At 36.0% G+C, this 23,645-nt stretch overlaps 1 protein-coding gene and 1 pseudogene across 2 annotated transcripts in view; both read right to left on the bottom strand.

Moving 5' to 3' along the window:
• The window catches only part of LOC149070646 (centromere protein I-like), a 111,229-nt gene continuing 87,584 nt past the window's right edge, over nucleotides 1-23,645 (bottom strand). For both annotated transcript variants that reach the window (XM_089248963.1, XM_089248964.1), the window contains exons 14-17: nucleotides 18,290-18,443; nucleotides 15,678-15,802; nucleotides 1,360-1,654; nucleotides 1-193 (exon numbers count right to left, since the gene is read on the bottom strand). In XM_089248963.1, the coding sequence (XP_089105089.1) occupies nucleotides 56-193; nucleotides 1,360-1,654; nucleotides 15,678-15,802; nucleotides 18,290-18,443 (712 nt within the window). In that variant the 3' untranslated portion in view covers nucleotides 1-55. The remainder of the gene's footprint in view (nucleotides 194-1,359; nucleotides 1,655-15,677; nucleotides 15,803-18,289; nucleotides 18,444-23,645) is intronic.
• On the bottom strand, nucleotides 5,813-7,459 carry LOC149070647 (uncharacterized; annotated as a pseudogene).

The raw sequence follows: 23,645 nt of genomic DNA, 5'->3' as shown, positions 1-23,645 counted from the left end.
TATTTAAAATTGTGTTGTATTTTACATAAATATATGTACACTGGATCCACTGATTTTACACCAAGTCTCTATTCGTTTCTCTTTCCTGCGGTGTCAGGCTCATCGTTCGAATAAAAGTCTTCAAGAAAGCTACAATGTTCTGAAGTCCTTCAGAAGAAAGGAATCTCAAATATGATTCTCTAATTCTGGTTCTCTATAAAGATCAATGTCAAAAAAAAGAAAGAAAAAAAGTGTTCAAATGATCAGAAAAATATAAATGCAGCAAAACTTCCCTTATCCAAAATAAAGGGGGCTGAACCCCTTTCCCAAAAGAGAAAATTTCAGGTATATATCAAATATTCATATAATGAGAAAATTTTAGAACTTGCACATCAAAGTTATTTCTGCACAATTGGACAAATTTACATTTTGAAGGTATTCTTATTGTTCTAAAATTATAATGATAAAAACCATTTGATTAGAGGAAAGATATTAATAAGCACATATGGAATTTAGCAGAGAAGAGGAAAATTTTAATAGTTCTGACAACTAGGATGAACCAAATTGTTCAGAAAATAGAAAAGGAATTGCTATCCAAAAACACAAGCTTTAGAGTAGGCATCTTCATCACAGCGCTCCCTGAAGCACCCAGAGTGCTCCATACCCATGTCCTATTTCATGCTTGCTGACACTTGGTCAATGTTCCAATTGAACACCTTGTATTAATTGAATTCAGGAACTGAAATTCTGATTTCATGCATTCGTATGTCAAACTTGCTGTAAGGGTGCTTGTGTCTTTTGATGATGGGTACTGGCAGTGCTCACGACTAGAAAAAAGTTGAAGACCTCTGTTTTAGAGATTGGTACTTATGAGAAAAAAAACTAAAATGGAGCTAGTACTTATCGAGACGAACAATATTTACAATGGAACCTATGGTCATAATACACTTGGAGTGTCAGAAAAGTGAAATTTAGAAACACATCTGACAAGCACAAGTCTTGTGTACAGAAAATGGTTAGGAGAGCGAGAAAGAATTGAAAACCTGCTCTACTCATCTATCCCCTCCTCCATTTCCTATATACCAGTAGTACTGGGATTTTAAATTTTTTGCTGGTACTTCAACTGTACATCGCCCAAATTTTTTGTCAAATGACCATACATAAAGAGATTAAGTCATGCATGAGCTGTATCTTCAACTTCAGTTCTTTGGAAATGTAAATGTGTTATTTTCATTGGTTAACATGTTATATTATTTTCATTCAGGTGAATTTCTAAATAAGTGCAAACATTATAATCCACGAAATAAATTCTCAATATACATCAAAGATAATCACAAATTAATATGTAAAATATGCAAGAATTGTGTGCATCCCACTTACTGAAAGCAACATTTCCAAAGAAAGAGTCCCTTTTTTGTTTTCTTCAAGAAAAAGCACAGCAAACCCAAATAATGCTGGATGCCGGTATATTGAAAAGCTATCAGCTGTTCTAGGAATCCTTTTACGGAGAGCTGGTGGTAGTTTTTCACGGAAAAAAGCACTTATACTGGTTCGTCTGAAAGCTGCACGAAGGCCAAGCATATTACACATGTCAGATATATAACTATTCAGCTTTTCAACATGCATGATAGGACCAGCAGCAGTCTGTCTCATTCTGTATAGTTCATCCCTGTACCTATGGATAGAAAGAAAAATGGAAAAAAAGTCCCAAATTCATAATAAAGGTTTTAACTTACCATAATGTCCCACAATAAGGCCATGGTTTATGCAGGGTGTTAAGTCTAGTCCTTAACCATTAAATGTGTATAGCTTTACATATGTGCAAAGATTTCTTCAAATGCTCATTACTGCAGCCAGTTTGAAAATAAAAATTCAGAATCGTCTTTCCATGAGAGGTCACGTCCCAATTGATGACAACAATTGGGATGTGGTTGTGATTTGGCTAATTTGTTAAAATTGTATTACATTTTTTCAAAAGTAATAGAAAAAATGTATGAAAAAAAAAAAACAGCTCATAAGTTTCTTAAATTACCAGAACTACAATGAAGAGCCAAAAAAACTGGTACACCTGTCTAATATCGTGTAGGGCCCCCGCAAGCCCGCAGAAGTGCTGCAACACGACGTGGCATGGACTCGACTAATGTCTGAAGTAGTGCTGGAGGTAATTGACACCATGAATTCTGCAGGGCTGTCCATAAATCTATAGGAGTAAGAGGGGGTGGAGATTTCTTCTGAACAGCACGTTGCAAGGCATCCCAGATATGTTCAATAATGTTCATGTCTGGGGATTTAGGTGGCCAGCGGAAGTGTCTAAAGTCAGAAGAGTGTTCCTGGAGCCACTTTGTAGCAATTCTGGACGTGTGGGGTGTTGCATTGTCTTGCTGAAATTGTCCAAGTCCGTCAGAATGCACAATGGACATGAATGGGTGCAGGTGATCAGACAGGATGCTTACGTACCTGTCACCTGTCAGAGTCGTATCTAGACATATCAGGGGTCCCATATCACACCAACTGCACACGCCCCATACCATCACAGAGCCTCCACCAGCTTGAACAGTCCCCTGTTGACATGTAGGGTCCATGGATTCATGAGGTTGTCTCCATACCCGTCCATCAGCTCGCAGCAATTGGAACCGAGACTCGTCAGACCAGGCAACGTGTTTCCAGTCCTCAACAGTCCAATGTCAGTGTTGTCCGGCCCAGGCGAGGAGTAAAGCTTTGTGTCGTGCAGTCATCAAGGGTACACTATTGGGCCTTCGGCTCCGAAAGCCCATATCGATGATGTTTCGTTGAATGGTTCGCATGCTGACACTTGTTGATGGCCCAGCATTGAAATCTGCAGCAATTTGCGGAAGGGTTGCACGTCTGTCACGTTTAATGATTCTCGTTAGTTCCGTTCTTGCATGATCTTTTTCCGGCAGCAGCGATGTCGTAGATTTAATTTTTTACTGGATTCCCGATATTCACGGTACACTCGTGAAATGGTCGTACGTGAAAATCCAAATTTCATCGCTACCTCGGAGATGCTATGTCCCATCTCTCGTGCGCCAACTACAACACCACGTTCAAACTCACTTAAATCTCGATAACCTGCCATTGTAGCAGCAGTAACCGATCTAACAACTATGCCAGATACTTGTTGTGTTATATAGGTGTTACCGACTGCAGCGCCATACTCTGATTGGTTCCATATCTCTTTATTTGCATACGCATGCCTGTACCAGTTTTTTTGGCTCTTCAGTTTATGTAACCAATATGGGTTTCAAAAAAGTAAAAGTACAGAAATGACCATTTCAGAACGAAGTAATTATTGAACACCAGGTGTGTCGTGTTTAACTATAATAAATATTCAATAACGGTTTTTCTGGATTTAAAAAAAGCTTTTGACTATGTGGATCTAATGATACTAACAGAGAAATTGTCATTAGCTGGTATACAAGGCAATACATTAGACTGGTTTAACACTAGAACTATCGTGCTGTCATGACCGCATCAATCTGACCACTTTCTGAACTTTGATCACCCACCACATCTTTATTTTCAAAATTTTGCGATTTCTCTACGTTACTTTTCCTAATTTGATGAAAAAAAAAAATTCTTTTGGTCCGAAAAAAATTTCATCGGTCATTTTGACCGCTGTTTGAAATTTTGAACTTTACTCTCTAGTTGCTACAGTTTTTTGCATACAATGTATAGTTTTTCAAAACTTTAATAAGTTTATTAAAAATATATAACAGTATCGCTTCCAATCTCGCCCACTTTTTAAGCTCAAGGAAACTTATTCAGTTTTCAGATGGTTTGGCACAATGCTATGGATATTTTGTATGCACTCTCACCCACATTTAAAGCTGAAGACACAAATCTCAAAAGGGGAGTATGGATGAGGGAGGGGGGGGGGTAAATTCACTGATAAAAATCTATTTCTAGTTTATACTTCAGGGAACCATGGCCCCCACATCCTGGAGCAGGGCCCCTAGTCTGGGATCTTTCGCAGATCCCTATACAGTGAATTTATAGCGACAAAAAAACAAAATATAATGAGAATCATCTGGGCAATGTCAACCCCACCCTTGTGGGAGCCATAAAGAGGATCTCCTTCAATAATGTCATCCACAGGCCGGGAAATGTTTATGCCAATGTCACAGATCACGATTATATACATTTATTTATACATAAAAAAACTTGCATTTACATGTCATCATGAGACAGTATTGTGTATTTTGTCTGCATTTTCAGTACGTGCACAAAAATGTTCAGCTAGAGAGACCACGTGGGGGTGTCTTTCCATGCACAGTAAATTGTATAAAAAGAAATAACGTGGTTGCCAGTAGAGCAACAGTTCTTCCACACTAATCACTGTATTTTGACATGGGACCCCATGCCTTTTCGTTCAACTCATTTACAGTCCGAACATTTTTATGAGTGAAATCTCGGTGTAGAAGCGAACGGGAAATCACGGCCAGCTGTCAGGAAATCGAATGCCAACATATCCTTGAAACTCTCAATAATATATCCGAAGGCATCTATAATGTAGAGGAAGATACTGAAGAACAAAATGCAGAAAACAATGAAGATGAATTCATTATGCAAAATCAAAGCGACTCTTCTTCGGACGAAATTTCCAATCAAACTAGCTGTGATGACTAAGATAATATGTTTGGACGTTTATTGCACTGGATTCACTCCAAATCTTTTTGGTTGAGAGAATTTGCCCTCCTTTTTGATGTTTTCCATTTGAAGCATTTTTAGATCATTATTCCTTTTTTTAAAAATTCTTACTTGCTATTCTATTTTGCACAGTTCCATGGGTATTAGTTTCAGTGACAGGGAATTCAAGAGCAAACCTCCCGAATTAAAAAAAAAAATACTATTTTTAAAATTTATATTAAAATTGTTGATAATAAGTGTGTGAAATTTGTTTTGTCTCCAATTTTTTTTCATGTGGGTGACAGCATATCTTCTCTTTTTCTCTCCTTTTCCACCCGATTTTCGAGTAAATTTTTTTCTTTAGATGATACTCTGAATGCTTCTGATGAAAACAGCCACTTAGCAACATGCACAAATAAGAAAGGTAGAAGAGGTCAATCTCGTGGACGTCGAGTTCATAAATGACATGCCTATATCCCCAATGATTTTGAACACTTTCAACCAGACAATCAACTTCTGGGGAAAGATAGTCAAACTATTGAAGATATTTTTGCTCCTTCAACTGGTCGGCGTCAAAAGCAGAACATTTTGAAGGATCCATCAAGTCCATCTTCAGGGGTGGGAAGTGGCAAAGTCCATTTTGGAGCAGCAAAATATAGGATTCGGAGCAGTTATTTATAAATTGGAGCAGCAAAATTAACTTACAAGAATATTTTAGGTAACCCTCACCCCTTTTCAAACTAAAACAACAGCACTGTCTTTTGTTATCAAACATATGTTTATCAACTTGTTTTTAATTTTTGGTGTTTCAGGATTTTGGACACCTTGTTAGAAAGAGAGGCTGTCATAAAACCATCTGGAAATTTTATTTTGGGTTGAAGCATGAAAAATCATTGTTACTAATCAGTTCTACACTTTACTTTTGACCACAGTGCAAGTACATGAATACTTAGTAACCAGGTTAAAGAGAGGTGGAATGCTAAGAATTTGACAATACTTTTATTTATGTGACAAAAGATAAAAAAATAAACACCTTAAGACGTTTCTAGTTTTTGGAAATCTTTTGTACACCACTGTGTTACAATATCCTCTAATGTATATACTTAAAAAAGGAAAATGCTATTAATCTGAAATACTCAGAAAAAGAAAAAAACAATACCAAATTTATCCAATACTTTTATTGACCTTATTTAGCCTTCTGCTTTTTTGCACAGCTTCCCATTTGCTCCTTTTTGTTTTTTTCTAAGCGGGACATTATTTCTGCAATTTTGTTATTTGAATCTGATAGCAAAACTCCTCCACATTCTACATCTACAAAAGATTTCCTTTTCATAGATCACTTATGGATTGCTCTGCCCTTTTCAGCAAAATTTGTGTGGACTGCAACCTTCTATTCAATTCTTTTTCTTCATTCTTCAAGTCTTTCAATCTTTAGTCAGTCTCACCCATCTCTTTTTGTTTCTCTTTGTTTTCTTCAGACTTCGTTCTTTCTTCATAGCGTCGCCATGACATTTTCACAGCAGTCAGAAGATTTGCATTCAAGGAAATTTCCCCACACTTCTTAGCCGCAGATTTGATTTTTCTAATGCCATTAATGCTGGCAATACTAAGGCTGCTTCTGGATTGCAAGCTGTTGTTATTCAGACTGAAACCTCACTCACGATCTGCATTTCCATGGGCCAATGTTAACAGCGCTTTGATTAAAATTGGCAAATGTTTGTATTTGGCATTACCTAATGAATCTTTATGATTGAATATTTCTGACCAATATTCATCAATTCTTTTAGAACTTGATTCATTGGTTTCAGGATCTGATTGGTAGATGACCCATTCATCTACTGTGCTTGATACACTACTGGGTTCTATGACAGTGGGTACAGATGACACCAAATGCCTCATGCATGTTAAGGATGATGCCTCGTACTTCAATAATGGATGCAGGCATTTAAGCCACATCAGAAACTTGTTACCCAGTGGCAAAGATTTCAAAAGGTGTTCAATGCAAGATATATAAAAAGCTCGAGCTACTAAAAAGAACTCGTGCTTTTCTGGGTTATTCCAGTTCGCCATCTCCTTGAGAGTATCGCTCCCAACTTCAGGCTTTTTCAACCAATTTTCTCCTTTACGCAGATCAATTTCCTGCAGATGGCTGCCATTTTTTTCTAGAAAAGTTGTGCTAATCATAAATCTTCCGAGAATTTTTTTCACTACCGAAGTTAATTCTTCATATAACACATGAATTAAAGGTTCTTCTTTCTGGAACAATAGTAAAAAACCTGTGAACAAATTAGATATATTTTGCAAAAATAATGCCTTTGCATATATTGTCTTATCTGCAAAGGCCTGACAAAGTCTACTTCATCGCTGGGTATCACGAGCATTAATACATTTTTTAAATTCTTTATTAAAAAATGCTTCCTATACAGGGAATTGTTCTATAAGCTTTCTTCAACTTGGCCTTCAACGACTTCATGATATTTGGCCCATCGCTATAAAAGGCTAGAAGTTTTTCAGATGGAAGCTTTGTTAGGGCTTCAACAATACAGTCCAACATATTTTGCGATGTGGCATGTCCAATATGAAATGATTCTAGATGATCAACAACAATTCGCTGACACTTCTCACTAAAGTAGCGGATAAGAATATCAAGCTGCTGAATTCTCTTTTCAGATGCAGGTGTCTCATCTATTTGAATAGAATAAAAGGCTTCAGATTTTGATATATCTGTTATCATTTCCTCTTTCAGATAAGGTCCAATTCCATCAGAAATCACGTACAAAACTTTCTTTTTACTGCAAGAGAATTCTTTTGCAATTTTAGAATCCGGGAACATTTTATAGAAAGCATCACTTGCTACATCACCAAGACTATATGGAAGGTCTTTCTGTGCAACCCTGATAGCCAATCTGGTTTCTGCAGCAATTACATCATCTATGCTTTGATTCAGATTTTTCAAGTTACTCCATGAATTCACAGAGAGTTGGTGCTTACAAATCTTCAGTTTACCATTGTCACCCCTCGCCTACACAGCTCAACATGTCTCTTTCCAAGTGCATGACGTTTTACAGCAGATATGCCATGTTGTTTGCAACTTATTATGACATTACAAATCCTGCACTGTGCTTCTCCGGGCTTGAATCCAGCCAAACAACAGCTGCGAATACAGTCTCCATTACTGTCAATCTCATCCAGCACAGAAGGATTAAACTCTGCTTCTTCCTGCAACATAAATACAACATTTGAGAATATGCTCTTTTAAAAAGAGTTATACATTAACTGAATGAAATGTATCTGAACATATAATCTGCAAGCACATGGCCAGAACCGGGGGGGGGGGGGGAAAGAGGCTGAAATGAACAATTCCTCCCACAGTATATTTTCCTAGTGACTTTCACAGCCAAGGGTAGGGGTTAACGTTCACCCTCAGCGCCGCAACTAGAAATGGAAATTCACTGTAACGTGGAGTTAGTATTCATTTTTTCACCCCCTCTCCCCCATTATTTTGAACGGAAAAAGTACATGTGGCGCCCCTTATGGTCCAGCGCCTGGGACACCAGAATCCAGTCTTTCGCTAGTTGCAGGCTTGTTCACTCTCACCTCCAGAACATTTCTGACTTGCAATTACTAGGCTGGCCACATTTACTTAAGAAAAATACAAGAAATTAGGATTCAAATGTAGACATCGCCAATTACCGCCAAAAATGATGCTAAAGGTAAGAGACGTTGCAAATATTGCATAAATTCCTTTCAAAATTGCTACTGACAAAGAATTGAGCATTACTGCAAATTGCAATGGATTAAAATGAATTCCATGAAACAAAACTTTAACCATGACAAATTTGTGAGATGAATATTCTTATAGTTGCAAAAATACGGAAATGTCCCGGGATATACAGGACGTATGGTCACCCCATCAGTTATGGATATTACTATATAGGTTTAATTCGTGAAGTGCGAATGTCTTGCTTAAAACACTACTCTATTAGAAAACCTTAATTTCCTGATAGCTCAGTGATCTGAAAACGTCCCGCGAAACAATGCTGATGTTTTTTTCCCTATCAAATTTATATATTTATTGAGGATTAACGACATTTTTGGCACGCGTGTTATGTTAAAAAAATATCAGAATTTCTTAGTGCAGATTTACTGCTACGCTCTATCCACGGGCGGAACTGCCCCAGGCGAAAAGTAGAAGGGAACAAAATACTATTGAAGAAATCATTGAGTTTCATGGGGGGAAGGGGTGGTGAAATCATGTTTCTCCACAAAAAGAATAGTTGTTACGGCCGTGAATTATTTTTTCTCTGAAAGGTTAGAAATAAAAATTTCCAAAATTAGTTAAAATTAGTAAAAAAATTTTTTTTGAAGATTTATGGATATACATAGAAGAAAAACCTTGATAGAAATTCCTTTCATTCCCCTTTAAGGTTTTGCAGGGCTCCCACTCAAAAAATGAGAAAAAGTAGGAAAACACAGGACTAAAAAGTAGGATGGGGGAGGGTTACCCCCTTAGACAACATAATCATAGCATAATGGGAAAAAATCCCTCAAAAAAAATTTTTTTTGCAAAAAAAAAAAAAAAAAAATTCAAAATTTTGAATTAACCTTTTTTTTTCATAGCACTATTTCAGTTTCCTATAAGATTGACTGAAGCCAAAGCAAAATGACAAATGATGGTAACAAAACTAATTTTTGGCCAAAACAGTGCACTAGCAACCACAGATAATTCTTTGCTGTCACTCCTCATATATATTACATTCTTTTTTGGAGTCTTCCTAAGTGCAGAGCTTGTCAACTCTCCTCAACAATGCACAGCAAATTTTGAAGACGTGCGTTTTTTAAGAATGACGCTGATTTTTCAATAAAATTCCTTCGAGACCACTTTCAAAAGCACAGTGCAAATTGTGTAGATTAAAAGATTCGGTGTAAATAAGGCATGGTGAATCAGATAGTTTTACTGCATTGCCCATCATTTTTTAAAGGGATTTGTTCACATTTTACTGTTCAATGCCAGTGTAATCATTTTTGACAAATGAAGCACTTCCATTTCTAGCTCTTTGCCAAGCATTGTAAATATTGTTTATGTCACTTCATGCCTTATAGAAGACAACTGAATGCTTTTGGGTAGCATCAGAATCACCAAACCTAGAATAGGCCTATGTATCCAACCGCTTTGAAATGCAAACATGTTGTTTATTCACCTATTTGCACCATAATTTTGAATGATGAATGTTAGTTACTGTCCAAGACCATGAAGTAATAAATAAAAATTATTTTTCCATCCAGACAGATGTTTTTAATGACTACTGTTGAACCCTCAAACTAAGCAAATGAAAAATTAATCAACCAAATGGCCCACATACCACATACACTTCCACACTCCCCCCCCCTCCCCCAAATAATCTTAAAAATGATACAATTTCTGCTTTGGCAGAATCATTAATTGCATTCTCCAACATTTGTAATAATATCATTTATTTGTAATAATACAACATTTGTAAATATATCAATGATTTCCTGCTCAATTAAAATCAATTACACTAATTTTGTTGATAGGATTTGGTAAAAAAGTAGGAAAAGTAGGACAAAAACTAGAAAGTAGGACATTTTACCGAAAAGTAGGATGAGTGGGAGCCCTGGTTTTGTTATTGATAAATGACATTCGTGTATCAAATGCAACGCTGCGGACTATTATAAATGGAAAAAAACAGTTTACAAACAGAAAAAGCAACAATTTTATTTACTATCAATTTTAACCCGTTAATTGTGACGTCCGTGTTCGTGCTCGAACCGCGCTCCAGTTCGGGCAACAAAAAAATTTCGAATTTGATGATTGTATTTCAAACACTTATTTTGCAAAAAAAAAATTTTTTTTTCTTTTCCTTGTAGAGCAAATCGAGTCATCTTTTTTTAATTGATATGATGCACAACAAAGAAAAGTAATTTCCATTTCTGATGCATTTCTTCTGAAATAAATTACATTTTCAATGGGTTGAAAAAATCTCAAATGAAAAGAAAATCACAAAAACGGTTTTATTTCCCGGGCCTGAACTTTATTGAATAATTATTTTCGAGAAGAGAGAGATTTCGAGAAGTTAGCTCTTTCTTAATTTGCGCGTTTGTTCCTGTCAATCATTGCTTTAGATTTTCAAAAAAAAACAAATTGTACAAAAGGACCTCAAATAATTTAAATAAAAGAATCGAAATCTTACCTTTCAATTTCGAAAGACTCATCTTGTATTTTTTTTCTCACTCAAGAAGTTAAAAACACGGCATCGTCATCGCAGCACGTGGTAAAAAAAAAAAAAAAAAATCTGCCAACTTCCGTGTCTCCTTCCTGAAATAAAAGTACCCACGGAGGTTGTAATACGCTTTTTCTTTGCTCCGTGAATTCTTCGTCACGGTCCGTCAGTAGAACAGCAACGTCTTCCTCGGTGGGTGACGTACTGTATGTTTTCCGTAAGCCAATCACAAACACGGAGAAATAAGCTGAAGCTTCTACGTCAGCTGCAAGCCTTAGAAGCGCGGTGCGATTTTGGCGCAGAATGACGCAAAAACACACCATTGGCGCAGGATATTCATTTTGGCACACTATGGTGCAATTGGCGCAGAGTTACCACCCCTGTAATTGAACGGCCCCTAATTTAATTTTCAATTAAAAACAATTTTATTTATAATTTTAGTTCAGTATTTGGCCAAAACAACAGCCGAATATTTAGTATTCCGACAAAAATCACTATTCGTCCCATCTTACACTGAGGCACCGGTGGGGTTAGAACCTGTGTCCTCATGATGTGTGTCCATCACTATGACCACTCAACCACCACAGTGGCAGACTATAGATTAGAAAACAAATTCCTCAAATCATAGATGAAATCAACGATGATATGAACTTATTAACTGTTTAAAGGACAAACTATGAACAAAGTCACTTATTGTTCTGAAATTTGGAATTCGGGGTCCTTTCACATGCCTATACATAGATCAACTTTGAAATTTGAAGAAAGAAATTTTTTTCCTTGTTTTTCACGATGTTCCATAAATGGAACATTGGCACTTAGGGAGAGGTGAAAGTGGAAAAAGGTATCGCCTATATTCCAACGATTATTTATTTCTGGAGTACAGTTATCACACAAAATTTTTTATTTTCTACTACAAATTCGAATTCGTAACACATACCGGCTTTTTCAACATAAAAACGAGTGCAGAAAATTAAAAACATTTTCTAATGTCCGCGATAAAATAAGTAAAACATATATATTTGATGGACCAGTTTGTCATATTGGTAGCATTTATACACATTTTTGGAAATCCACATACCGTTTTCATGTCGCAGACACAATATAATGGCCATCAAATGACCCGACATCTTTTTTTCAGTTGACAACGTGGGCCTGGATTTTCAGTTGACAACGTGGACCTGGATAAATAATTAACCCCTCCTTCATTCGTAGAAGGTCCATTGTCACTTCTCTTCGGAATTCCAAATGTGAAATATGATCAGCTTCTCGCAACTCTGAATGAATTATCCAACGTGCTGAACGCCAGGGTCTCTGCCACCGGACTTATCCTGTTGCCGAGATCTCTTCCCGCCCAGCTTCGTGGCAGAGTCTTGAACAAAGTGAGTGCACCTGACAGTCTGAGTGTGTAGCTAGTGTAGTGTATGATATTTCAGTGCTGCCATCTATACTTCAAATTGTGAGTGAAGTGTAATGATTGAATATTTGTAACGCTGTAGGCCTGTTGCTCTCTGTGGCGAGACTTTTTAACGGGGAGATCGGCTCCCTTGCAGTTGGGAACCACAAAAAACCAACTTCAGCCGACCATCACTGAGGCGCGCCGGTGGGATTCGAACCCAGATCCTCGCATCGCGAGTCCGTCACTATGACCACTCGACCACCACAGCGGCTATCCAACGTGTTGTAATGGTTATATCCCAAATTTTTTTCAATGGAATCCAGAGCTGAGGTTTTGATCAGGTTCTAGAAAGAATTTTTTTATCCCATGTAATAATTTTTTTTTTCTGATCGCTCAAAACTGTCTTGCCTTTTCTTGAAACCTGAGTGTTGCACTTGCGTTTTGTTCCTTTTTTCTGCTCTACATCTTTTGAACAACACATTTCGGGAGTTTTCTAACACCTTATCCTCATTGTTGCAAAATTACCTAGCATTTCACATGCATCAGTTTGAACCTTTGATACTACTGTAGATCATTTTCAACACTATCATCTTCATCCATGATGTTCCCATTTTCATTAGCACGTAATTGGCATATATCTACATCCTCTAATTAGGAATCTGAAAGAGTTTCTAAATATCCTACAGCTTCTTCTAATGTAAGATACCTTTTGATATGGTTACACTCAGCTGAACACAACAATATTATCTAAGATTGTCGAAGTCGGTTTGATTAGTCTGCAGTTCGCAGAAACATACATTTCTAAGAATGTAAGAATAAAAAAGTACTCACCCAATATAAACAATCCACCCCAGAAAGCACATTCTTCTGTGTCATATTACCCAGAATTAGCCCCTATAACCATGTCAAATGATGACAACACTCTGGGGTCAAACGGGAAAACCGAAGCCGCGCACTGCACATTAGATATCTCTAGAATCCCATTCTATTGAAAGGCCAATGTTCCATAAATGGAACGTGCATTTTTGAACACGCGTAGCTCTTTAACGTTTAACAGTACAAAGAAACTAATTGATTTACTTTGATTGATATATTAAGTGGTAGAAACACACAAAATAATTTTCAATTTACTTCAAAATTGAAATTTCGGCTAATTTTAATTGAAACGGGAAAAAAATGCCCAGAAAATGTCAAATTTCAAAATTCAGTCAAAAATGTTTCTATGAACACTCCTCAATATACAATAAAAAACCGGAAATGTTTGAACCATTTTTTATCTGATATTTTTGTAAATAAAAACTATGTTCCATTTATGGAGCATTGGCCTTTAACCAGTTAAGAACCCGGTTAATGACAAGCTACAACTCAATATTTCTAAATCAGTTTGCATACTTTTCAGACCTTGGTAAAAACATTTGGATACTGTGTCATTACCAATAAAATTCAAACAGGATGAGTTGAAGCGTGTCGATTAGATTAGATACTGAGTTTTAATTGATGAGCATCTGCCATGGTCTCACTAGAAGTCAGCAAATCATTGAACTCTTATATATACACATTTTCTAAAGCAATGCATTTTTTACCCTTTTATGTAATGTGCATGCTTTTTACTGAGAAACTCAAACTTTTGATCTTTTTCGTAAAATTATTCTTCAAATCTTTTTCCTGTGAAAGCGACTTCCTTTTGCTTCACTGCAGTTAGTAAGGGACTGAAATATATATATACTGGACAAATTTAAACAAATATTATGAAATGAAAAATTAATTTAACCTGATATCAAATTTAGTTATTAATAAATAAAACATTAGGTAAATTTAAATGGAAAAATAACTCAATTCTATTAATTTTAGTTTTTACTCTTGCCTTCTCTCAATTTTTCCTCTCCCTTCTATATTATTAACAATTTGTCATTAAATCAACATTAAAAAAATCGTTAGCATAAAATTTTATTTTATCCTTTTTTGTCGTCATCATTTATTTTTTAATTTAATTAATAAATTTATATCTACACCTGTTGAGCCGATACACTCTGTTCTTTTTATCTTTCTTTCTTTGTATTTTCTATAAAATATTGTAAAATATGTAATTTTATTATAAATTCTAATTTGCATAGTTTTATCATATAATTAACTGGGGACAAATAAATTATGTTATGTTAGTCTTCCAAAACTTATTTGTCTTTCTCATCATTCCCAACTTTACAGAAAATAAATTTTCCCATGCCCCCTCCCCCCACTGAAAAAACACTAGAATAAAGGAAAAATATAATATTATAATCTACATATATATAAAATTTATTTTCTGACTGTGTATGAGTATGTTCTCTATACAAATTTACAATTTTAGATCAATCGCAACCAAATTTTGCATATATATCAAATGGGATCTGACTTACACGATAGGCTACTTTAAAAGTTCGTCAGAGCAGGCAAATGCCAGAAATAGGCAAAAAACTGTCAAGCAACAATGGTTTTTGGGCCTCAACAATCACTTTTGGAACGCTTACTCTGGTTATCATGGTTACCTAGCAATGCGTTTCAGACATGTATATGCCTTTACAATGGCTTGTCAATTCTTTAATGCTGCCAGTATATGTATAATAGCTTATGCCTTTATAACGGTTTTCCACTTCAATCCTCCCAGTAATGGGAGCTTTTTGAATAGACGTCAGAATCATCATCAGCATCACTTTGAGGGTTAGGCAAAGGATGATCTCCCATAGAAATCAGTGTTAAAATTCCCGATTTTACTGTAGAAATGTGGAAATTTAGTGGGGTTTTCTGCCACATCAATACTTTCATAAACTGAATTGAATTCTCGATTTTTAAAATATTGAGTTAGAGATATGCAGCCCACAAAATTAAATATGAAGTAATTAGCCGGACCTACGTTTGAGTTTGATATCCATGCAATAACATTGATTTCAACTTTTTATTTATATCTTCTCAAGCATGAAAATTAATGTCTCCGTATTGTCTTTTAATATTCAACTGAATAAATTCATATAGTTTAGGTTGTTTTAAAATTAATTATGGGCCCGTAAAAAGTACATTGAAGAAATTCCACAGCTGCAACTAAGCATCTTTTGAAACAGAAACAGGCAGATGCATAACTTGAAGTTCAAGGGGGGGGGGGGGAAATCGAAATACCTAGCACACCTTGAAAAAGGAAAAGAATAATATATTCATTTCTACATTTTTTTAAATCTAGATTTGTTCATTTCATGAGTCGCGAAAGAAGTCGTCACATTGGTAACTTAGACATGTTTTGCATGTCCCTCAAAGAAAGAGGGAGATATCATGTGATCCAAAAAAACTTGTTTAAGAAAACCCAGGCAATGCCAAGTATTATAGCTGGTATACCAATAATAGTCAAACATAATTTAATATGATGTAAAAATTAAAATTGCTACCTGCATATCAAACCACAAACTCCAGAGAGGATAGCAGCATTTGATGAAAACATCCAAGCACAAACTATGTTGGAAGATGGCAAACAAAGAGGTGATGAGCCGCTGTACTCATGGACAGCTAGCGACTGAAATAAATGATAGATTTAAATAGGACAGCAAATTTAAAACAAGAAAACTTCCGAAATTGTTTGCATTCATATTTCCATCAATACAGTGAAGCATTCTAATTAGGCACACCCATGAGAGCAGACTTTTTGTCCCTTAAATAGCGGTGTCCCTTATTCAGAGAGGTAAATAAGTTCTTATTCAATGGCACACAGATCAGGACACTTGTATCTTAAATTGAGGTTTGACTGCACAGTACACAAATAACCTAAATTTGTGGAAAATTATTTTTAATGCCAGAAATTTGTATCTGTGAATGAATTGTGGTATAAGTTGATGATATATAGGTTACCCTCTCATCTAGCTCAAAAAAACTCTGCCTAGGAAAATAAACTCTAAAACACTTAGGTAGAAATTTTGATTTACTGATCAAAATAAGATGCATAGTCATAAATACATTAAATTTTCATTTCAATCACCATTTGCTGATTGTGTCTGTGATACCAGTCAAATTAGTTAAACAATGTGACATTTACTGATATTCAAAATATTTTATTTTAAAATATCATAAATACAGACCTGCCAACCTCCAGAAGGTATAAATCTTGTAATTTTCTTATGAAAATCCAGCAATTTATTTAAAAAAATTGGCAAATGTACCTTTGAACGTTTAAAAATTTATTTTTTATAAGAATTAAAATAAGTAGTAATATATAAGAGGACCCTATTATCCAGATTTTATGAAACATAGCCGTATTTGTCGTAACCATTTAGCGTCTGATTATTTCAAAGAAATGTCTAATTTTTTCACTGATGCCTTCACAAATTTCTGATATTTACTGGATATTTCTGCTATGTTGAACGTTTTATTTTTGTGAAATTAATTATCATTGACCGAGATTTGTAGAAGCGCTAAATTTTCATCAATAGATTCAGAATTTTGCTTACAACTGGCAATGCCCTGTATTTTCTAGTATAAAGATCCCAAATTTTTGTAATTTCCGCTATAAAATATGGTTAGTACAGCGAAAAAAATGGTTATTGTATCATTCATCAGCCAATTCACAATTAAACACATACATAAAGAAATGTTTTTAATGTGAACATGTTGGCTGGCATGTTTGTTTATGTTCATAGATTTAGAAGGCTCTTTCTTTGCGTCCTCCCCTCCCCATACAGGTTACTGCACCCTGAGTCTAGGTTGTGCGATGTTGCAAGAGCTCTTTTTATTTATTTATTAACAACAACGTGATTTTCACATATTCCCGAGAGACCAGCATGATCCGTCCACGTAATTTGTTAGTATTAGGTTAGTAGACATCCATGCCGGGATTCTAACCCAGACCTGCACGGTGAGAAGCTAGTTCCTTAACCACTCGACCGTTAGGCAGCAACATTTTTATGTAATGGGGATGGATGGGGGTTGCTTTCTAAAAATAAAAACTGTAACAGCAAACTCAATATTTCCTTTTCTCAAGTTTTTATTATTTTTAAGATGGCAATAATCGAAGAAGACTGTCAATTTCAATTCATAATCCGGAAGCCCATAGAATGTCATGAAATCTGGCATTGCCAGCTAAATCCAGAAATTTGCAACTCTGTAAATAACACAATAATTAAATTATGAAGAATGTTTCAAATGTCTTCTACAGATGAACTAAGTTATAATTTGGTTATTCTATTCCATCAAAAACATTTTTGTCAAATCAGAATATTAATTTTTATAGAAATTGCTATAGAAGTTTATGAATACTTCAGATGCATTACAAATAAAATTAACATGTTGATTAAAAAATTTTCTTAGGTGTTTATACATATTATATATATTATATTTTTTGGTTTCACACATTAGAAAATATTAAAAATTTTAAAAATTTAATACATTAAAAAAATGGATATAACAGTATAAAAGGAATATACAGTGATTTTCATTGTATATATATTTTTTCATATTGAACTAGCTGTGTCCAGAAGCTTGAGAAAATTTGCTAATCTGAAAATTTCCCCTTAACACCCCTTTAGGGGCTTAAATTTTGATAAATCCTTTCTTAGTGAGTATCTACATCATAAAATAAAACTGACAAATTTCATGTTGATAGCTTCAGCAGTTTCAATTCAGCGATGTTGCCCCATATAACCTCCTTAGTGAGTCTTTACAGTGTAAAATAAAACTACCTCCTCCTAACCAGAACATTGCCTGCAAATCTGAATGAAATCTCCCTCAATGAACAGATATAAGCAGGTGGTCAGAGACCTGGGCCATGCTGGAAAATAAAACAGCGATTTCACCTCAACGATGATGAATCAGTCAGTCAGGACATGTTATTTTATGTATAGATGTGTTTTATTGCTGGTACTTGATAATTTCTTTATGCATTCCAATATATTTTGTTACAGATCTTGATAACATTTTTCAAAATCATCAGATTAATGAAAGTATTTTAAAAAAGTGAAAACCAAAAAATAAAATGTATGAATAAATCAATAAAAAACAATATCCTATATACCATTTCATAGAATTTCAGAATCTTTAATAAAAGTGATGAAGGATGGTCAGGATGCATATGCAGTGACACTGCACATAGCTTATCAATGTAAGCAGCCAGAGCTTGAACTTGTTCATTGGGATCAAACAGCACCGGTTCTCGCTCAAAAACTGTTCTAATATGGTGACAGAAACAAGAAGACATCAATAGTAAAACTTGCATATTCATCTTTTACATCAGTTGACAATATATAAGCTATTATTCATAATAAGTTACAAAAAAAAAATTCTTAAGTATATATCAATTCAGCAGCAGCTGATGGTTTAAAAATTGATGAGAAGCATTGGCAAAATAACACATTTACACTAGGGGCAAACTTCTTTTTCAACAATTTAAATTGCTATTATTATACTTCGAACACAGGCATATACAGAATTTTCTCGAAGGGGGGGGGGGTTCAGATTGTTTTTCCTTCTGAGGGGTACATTTTTTCCTGCAAAATAACAGTACGATCTTGGCTTGGGGGGGTTAGAACCCCAAACCCCTTTGCGTATGCCAATGACCTCAAATATACAGGGTGTTCTGTTAATGGACCGACAAACTTAGTGGGTTGTTAGCAGGCATCAAGAGGAACAAAAGTTGCAATGGTGTCGCAAACCACATTGAGAGGGTGAAAATCGCAAAAAATGCATGCAGGCTCTGAGTCCAGAGAAACGAAAGGTGGATGTCCGTTGATCACTGAATACATTTGTGGGTTTGCTAACCATATCCTATAGGGTCACCTAAATCACTCGTTTATGTGACACCTGTGGAAACACCAAAGGATCTCATAGCACGGATTGTCGTCACTGCGGCAGACATCAAAAGCATACCTGGTATCTTCGAGAGCGTCAGGGAATCGTTTTTACGTTGTTGTAGACTGTACAATGGCAAGAGTGGCCGCCACCTCCAACAACTCTTGTAATAATTAATAAAATAAATCTTTTTGTAGTTATTATTGTACTTTTTGTCGTTCCAGCGTGATGTCAAAACCTGCATGCATTTCCCCCCCCCCCCCGATTTTCACTCTCTCAATGTGGTTTGCAACACCATGTTCCATTGTAATTTTTGTTCCTCTCGATGCCTACTAACGACCTTATGAGTTTGTTGGTCCATTAACAGAACACCCTGTATATCCTATCAATTAATGTAGGGATTCACATCCAGAAACATTCACCAAAATATATCATAATCTGATAGTATTGTCTAGTCCCCAGTATTTCTATGTTCACAAGTTGGTCACCCTAATTTACATTTGAACTGAATTTTCCACACATTCAGTTGTGCATTAAATCAATGTATCATTCACAAAGCATCATAAAACTCAAGTTTTTTGTTCGTTTACGCACCTCTCAAACATAGAGGAAGTTAATATTAGACCATAGAATACATTTTCTAAAAAAAATAATTGAATAGGAGTTTATCATTGTATTGAGTATTGTTCTAGCAAGGGGTTTTACCATATTACAAATGAAAATTCTAAAAAATTCAGTTTTCCTATTACTGTACCACACTGAATTTCCAATGTGCAGTATAGTGGCAGCTGGAATTCATGGATTTACTTCATTATGAAAATTACTTGCACAGTAAAACCCCTCTTAACGGACACCTCAGATACAATCACCCCTCTTATATGGCCAAATAATAATTTCCCCTTGCATAATAAAAGTATGCATTTCAAATTACCCTTACTAATACAGTTTCTTTCTTAATATCATAGTTGAATGGAACAAGCTTCCCTCCACTATGATCAAATGTTACAAAACATCTATGTGTAAATCCACCGCATCCTCTTGTATAGGCCTTTTCAAAGGCCAACAATATTGCATAAATAAATAATTAATCCCTATTTTACGGACAAATTATTTTGTCCAGCAGGTGTCCGCAAAAGAGGTTTTACTGTATTGGGACCGTTCAAGTATTACCTAAGCAAATTTTTAGCCATTTTTGACCCCCCCCACCTTGTCAGCAAAATTTCGCCATCAGTTCTGCCCCTCTGAATCATAATGCATATGGGTGGGATTAGAGACGTACACGGGGGGGGGGGGGACAGCATTACCAGGGAAAATTGTAATCTGGATAGATCGTAAAGATCTCTTGGGAATACATGCTGATCACACATTTATTTTAAAAAAAGAAAAAAAGGGGCCAACTTTGATGCTGGCTGACTACTGTTGGACAAGATGTTGTAAGAGATGCTCTGGATGTCCAGTACAAATGCAATGCGAAACAAAGTATGTGTTTTTAAGGGCTTTTATACAAATACAAATACAACGCCACAACAGGCAAAATGCCCAACGAGGTGGCTGATAAAAAGATGCCCATAAAAATATGGTTGTCATATGTTTCAAAAATACAGCAACCCAATTAAAAATGCAATTAACACAAATTACAAACAATATATACACATGATAAAATATTATACAATGCCCATAAAGAATACTTATGGTTGTCTTATTCTAAGAATGGATAGCTTCTCGATTTACCCCAACATGTTTATCGTATTTCTTTTTAAACATGTCAATTGTGTTACAATTTACTACCTCCGGGGGTAAGCTATTCCATTTATTAACAACCCTATTGGAGAAAAATTCCCTGCGACACCATAACCTTTGCATTGTCCCTCACCAATCGATACTGGTGTCCCCTTGTAAAAGCAGTCGATTGGCGGTGTACTAAAAGTTCATGGTCCATCCTATCCATCCCATTGAAAATTTTGAACACTTCGATCATATCTCCTCGACACCTGCGTTCATCCAATGTAAACATATTCAAAAAATGAAGTCTTTCTTCATAACTCAAGCCCTGTATGCCAATAAGGACACGCGTAGCTCTTCTCTGTACCCCTTCAACCAAGTCTATGTCCCTCTGTAGGTATGGTCTCCAAAACCTTACAGCATACTCCAGTCCAGGACGAACTAAGCCTCGAAAAAGCGGAAGAATGACTTTAGGAGAACGCGAAGAGACCTTTTTGAAAATGAGACCAAGCATTCTATTCGCTTTTTTGACAACCGCTGAACAATGTTCAGAAAACTTAAGTCGCTCGTCAATGAGAATTCCCAAATCGGTGACTCTAGTTGCATCCGGGATAGTGACACCATTCAACTCGTAAGAGAACCGTGGGTTGTTCGAACCAAAATGAGCGACCATGCACTTATCTACGCTAAACGTCATGCTCCATTCATTTGCCCATGCTGCAATCTTGTTTAAGTTGGTCTGGAGCAACTCCCTATCGCTTTCATTTCCGATTACCCCCATTAGCTTCACATCATCTGCGAATTTGCTAGTAATTCCATCGATACCCTGATCGAGTTTGTCGATAAAAAGTGAAAAAAGTATGGGGCCAAAGACACTTCCCTGAGGAACTCCACTTGTGACGTCTGTCCAACCAGAGAATTCCCCGTTCACCATAACTCGTTGCGACCTATCTCTTAACCACGATTCTATCCAATTCAGCAAGTTGCCCCCTATTCCAATCTCGTGTAAACGCTTCAAGAGTTTGCCATGTTGGACCCGATCGAATGCCTTCTGGAAATCAAGGTAAACAACGTCGACATTTTTGCTCTTACCCAAAGCCTTAGTCACGTAATCATAGAAGCAAAGGAGGTTAGTTACACATGACTTCCCCTTCCTGAACCCATGCTGATTATCCGACAATACATTATTCTCATCTATCCACTTCACAAACTGCCTTTTGATGATAATTTCCAAAATTTTCGAGAGGGAGCTCGTCAAACTCACTGGACGATAATTAGACACCACTTCTCTACTACCCTTCTTAAATATCGGAACAACGTTAGCCAGTTTCCAATCTCTTGGGACGATACCCTCAGCAACACTACTCCTGTATATCTGTGCGACTGGCCCCAACAATTCATTAGCACCTTCCCTGAGAACCCTGGGATAGATATCATCTGGTCCTGGTGCTTTGCTTGCACATACATTTCTTAGAAGATTTAGGACCTCCACGTCTTCCACTTGAATATCGTTGAGCGTTTTATTACCCCATGCAACACCCGTATATCGAATATCATTATCTCCATTAAAAACCGACGCGAAAAAGTCATTGAAAGCACTACACATGCCTACATTGCTCTCTACTTTTGAGCCTCCTATCGAGAGGGGGCCAACTGTCCCCTTACATCCATTATTGACGTATCGAAAAAATGATTTTGGGTCAGAGCCAATGTTATCTGCCAACCTAGATTCAACTTGCTTTTTACTATCCCTTATCGCTTTCTTCAACAGTCTTCTTTTATCAGTAAACAATGATAGGTCACCTCGTCCACTTTTATACTCCCTGAATGCTCTTTTCTTTTCAAGATAAAGGTTCCGCACGCTATCCGTGAACCATAGAGGGTGTGATGTACAAACACGCTTTTTTCGAACAAAGGGTATGACGTCGTGCAAAACAGAGGACAGCTTCGTACTAAATTCTTCCCATTGACTTACCACCCCTACTGATTCCAACCGGTCTTTGAAAACTTCCACTAACCTTCTTCGCAAAACATCAAAGTTAGTTCTTCGAAAACAAGGAACCAGTCTTTTGTTATCAACCTTACCCAAGGAAAAGTTACAGTGAAATCTGACGATACGATGATCACTGGAAGAAAACTCTTCCCCCACCGAAACATGTTCAACTAGATCCTCAGAACTAGTAAGAACTAAATCCAAAATAGCAGTACCCCTAGTGGCTTCTGATACATGCCGATACAAAAAATTTTCGAGCACCAACTTAAGAAAGTCTCTTTCATACTGATTTCCAGATGAAAGGTTCTCCCAATCAATACCCGGGTAATTGAAATCCCCTAGTATGAGAACCCTCTTTCGCTAATATATATCACCTTTTCGCTTTTATATATATTAAAATGATGTGTCTGCATATATTGGTGAAGTTTCTATATTAGTGTGTTTATTTTTCTGTATATTTATTTTGCTTTCTAAAATGTTAAGAATTTGAATAGTGTTTCACAATGTATTACACTGTAGTATTATATGTATATTAAATTTGCAATTTCAGCCAATAAAGCCTTTTTTATGATCAAATTTATGTTCAGCATGCCAAATTAGACAAGAAATAGCTATTTCTGTTTCAGACACCAAAACGTCCTTGAAATTTTTTTTCCCCAATATACTTATAGACAAATACAAATAACAAGATGAGTACTTTTGCTTTCAAACACAAATACAGTAAAGAGCAGCCTTTTGGATTCAAATTGCTCATAGTACTTAATAGCCTTTTCTAGTATGTTTCATGCTGATTGGTCAAATATTTTATCATATGTAAGAGCATATTTTGTGTATATTTTTTTGCCCATAACATGAATTACTTGTAGGT

This window comes from Pholcus phalangioides, unplaced genomic scaffold (assembly GCF_987345545.1).
Source record: "Pholcus phalangioides strain wild (caught in Gottingen) unplaced genomic scaffold, Ppha-v1.0 ptg000021l_1, whole genome shotgun sequence".
Lineage (NCBI taxonomy): Eukaryota > Metazoa > Arthropoda > Arachnida > Araneae > Pholcidae > Pholcus > Pholcus phalangioides.
This window is presented reverse-complemented; position numbering and strand designations above follow the sequence as displayed.